Genomic DNA, 3,250 nt, shown 5'->3' on the forward strand with positions numbered 1-3,250 from the left:
ATCCGATGACGCGACGGGTGGAGTACATCGGGCCCGTGGTGAACGCGGCAGCGCGCATCACGGCCATGACCCACGGCGGCCAGATCGTGATGAGCCACGCTGTTCACGCCAAGGTCAAGGACGCCGACACCATGACCAAGCGTTTGGTGCACCTGGGCAAGTTCGAGATGCCCGACGCTCCCGCCGGTACGCTCATCAACAATGGCCAAATTTAACTCCGACACGCCAAAATCTGAACGCTTTGCTTGGGCGCAGGTGCCAAGCTTTACGAGCTGAAGGTGGAAGGCCTCGAGGGTCGTTTCTTTGGCGGCGTGACCAAGGACGGCGACACGACGTCGTCGACCCCTCCCCACAGCGGAGACGGCGCTTCGGACGACGGCAAGGACAAGGCCGTGGAGCCCAACGAGATGAGCGGCATGTCGACGGCCAGCAGCGACGGAGGCCGGGGCCGCGGGGGCGAGCTGCAGACGGCGGTGGGCGAGGGCATGATGTTCAAGGAGGACACCTTCCTCACGTCGGCCAACCTGTGCCGCTGGATCATCGACTTCCACGAGATCCAGGTGGGCAAGCAGGTGGGCCTCGGCTCCTACGGCGTGGTCTACCGCGGCAAGTGGAAGGGCGTCGAGGTGGCGGTCAAGCGGTTCATCAAGCAGAAGCTCGACGAGCGGCGCATGCTCGAGTTCCGCGCGGAGATGGCCTTCCTGTCGGAGCTCCACCACCCCAACATCGTCCTCTTCATCGGTACTGACGTCACAGCCCTCTGTTTCATGACCATGATCATTATTCTCATCATCATCATCGCCACAACAGGGGCGTGCGTGAAGAAGCCGAACCTGTGCATTGTGACCGAGTTCATGAAGCAGGGCTCGCTCAAGGACATCCTGGCCAACAACACCATCAAGCTGGCCTGGAAGCACAAGCTCCGTCTGCTGCGGTCGGCCGCGCTGGGCATCAACTATCTCCACTCGCTCCACCCGGTCATCGTGCACCGCGACCTCAAGCCCTCCAACCTTCTCGTACGACGCTCTTCTTCGCTTTTCGTTCTTCGCTCTTCGCTCTTGGCTCTTGGCTCTTCGCTCTTCGCTCTTCACTTTTGTTTCGCTCATCACACTCTATCGATCGCAGGTGGACGAGAACATGAACGTGAAGGTGGCCGACTTCGGGTTCGCGCGCATCAAGGAGGAGAACGCCACCATGACCCGCTGCGGCACGCCCTGCTGGACGGCGCCCGAGGTGCTGCGCGGCGAGAAGTACGACGAGCGCGCCGACGTGTTCTCGTTCGGCATCATCATGTGGCAGGTGGCCACGCGCAAGGAGCCCTACGCTGGGCGCAACTTCATGGGCGTGTCGCTCGACGTGCTCGAGGGCAAGCGACCCCAGATCCCCAACGACTGCCCGCCCGAGTTCAAGAAGGTGATGAAGAAGTGCTGGCACGCCAGCGCCGACAAGCGGCCCACGCTCGAGGACGTGGTGACCTTCCTCGACCAGCAGGTGGGCGACGACAACGACTCCTCAGCCGCCCAGCTCGGTATCTAGAGGTTTCTTTGTCTTTATGTACCACAACAAAAACAACACTACCGCACTTTCAAGAATAGCTGTTGAGTTGAAATGGAATGCAAAAATAGTAACAGTATCCGTCTCTCCCCCCTCGTCGTTCGTTGTTGATGGTCTTACGTCTCCGACCTCGTCTCCTCTCGTGTGTTGTATGGTTGCTGCGTCGCGCCTCTTCTTCGCTCTCCTCGCCTTGCCGTGGTGGTTGTGGTTGTAGGGGAAAGACCTGCGCGTTGTGTTGAGCCTGCTTCGCCGTTGGCAATTGGATGATCACGAGGACTTCAGTCCAGATCGATGTCGAGGATGATGGCCTGGAGTTCTCTTCTGTTGGCACCCTTCTTGCCCTTGGTCTTGCAGGCCGCCTTGGTCATCGGACCCATCGAACAAATGCCGCACCTCCCGCACCAGCGACCCCTGTGCTTGCTCCTGTCTCCCCTCCTCCTCATTGGTGTTGTTTGGTTGTTTCTTCTTCGTCAGGCTTCCTCTATGTAGGCCCTCTTTCCGCCTCTTATCTCAGTTTTTTCTGAGAAATCAATGGCCGTGTCGGGCGGCCCACCACGGCCATTGATTTCCCAGAAAAAACTGAGATATGAACAATCACTGGCTAGTGGAGTGTGAGGTAGGTGATGCAGGGTGGACTATTAACTGCGCAGTGTAAGACCTCAACTAGAGAGGACCGAGTCTTTCGGCGGAAATATGAAAAGTCGGAGGTGGAAGGGCGAAATCTCAGTTCAAGGTGGAAGTTCTCTGGAATCCTGGTTCAACAAAAATTTGAAGTCAAATCGTGGGATTTGGGTTAGGAGTAGTTTGGAGGTGATTGGTCAAGTGGGTGCTCCAATTTCGCCTCTGCTTTGGTTTGGCTGGCGCCCCATCTACCTCACTGGTCACTGAGTCCATCCTGGATGACACAGATGACAAGTTGGTGGAACTCAAGGCCAACCTTATCAATATGGTTAACATGGCTATTGATTCCTTCACCAAGGAAGGCCTTGTGGGCTTGGCCAAAGGGAAATCTACCAACTCAATACCCAAACTGTCAGGTTTGTCCTGGTCAAGCTCAGCCTCCCACATGCCCCTGCCATCACCAAAGGGTTGGTGATGGCAGGGGGTTGTGTCTATGCCAGCGCCCCCAGCTTCCCCCCCAGGACCCCCCAGCCATCACTACAACCTCAATCTTGTCTTCTCTGTGTACATTCAAATTCCAAACCAGTTGGAATGGATGTGAGAAGCTGGTATGGCTCAGAGTAGGCTCCTTGGGTGTGGTAGGCTTTGTCCTGGATCACTGGTTTGCCTGAAGCATCACAGAAAAAATGGAAAACATGGGGGGTGGGGTGACCAGTCAGGCCATGCATGTGATTTCCAAGCCAGCTCTTCCAGTCCCAAACAGTTTCAAGGGTATGCAGGGAAGGAGCTGGGCCAGTGGATCAGTAAGCCTGCTCAAGAAAACCTGAAAGTTGACTGAAATTTGAAGATGAAGTTAGGAAGGTGAACAAAAAGGGGCAATCATTAATGCTGACAGAAAAAACCAATGCACATCAGGTAATGAGTCAACAAATAAAAAACCCAATAACTGAGGCGTTCTGCAGAAGAAAGAGCAAGGTGGTGAGTCTGTGCACTTGCAAACTGTGCAGCCTCAAGAGGGCTTTTGGCTCTCAAGCGTTGCTGTGCAAAGTCAATGCAAGCAGAGCACTTGCCAAGG

At 55.9% G+C, this 3,250-nt stretch overlaps 1 protein-coding gene across 1 annotated transcript; it reads left to right on the forward strand.

Moving 5' to 3' along the window:
* Positions 1 to 5: 5 nt before the first annotated feature.
* ACA1_299580 (serine/threonine protein kinase) lies at positions 6 to 1,536 on the forward strand (the record flags this gene model as incomplete). The annotated part of the gene is made up of 4 exons (XM_004333055.1): positions 6 to 186; positions 256 to 741; positions 811 to 1,016; positions 1,126 to 1,536. 4 exons carry the CDS (start codon positions 6 to 8, stop codon positions 1,534 to 1,536), a joined length of 1,284 nt encoding a protein of 427 aa, XP_004333103.1.
* Positions 1,537 to 3,250: the final 1,714 nt, after the last annotated feature.

Source organism: Acanthamoeba castellanii (assembly GCF_000313135.1).
Source record: "Acanthamoeba castellanii str. Neff unplaced genomic scaffold scf7180000083079, whole genome shotgun sequence".
Classification (NCBI taxonomy): domain Eukaryota; phylum Discosea; order Longamoebia; family Acanthamoebidae; genus Acanthamoeba; species Acanthamoeba castellanii.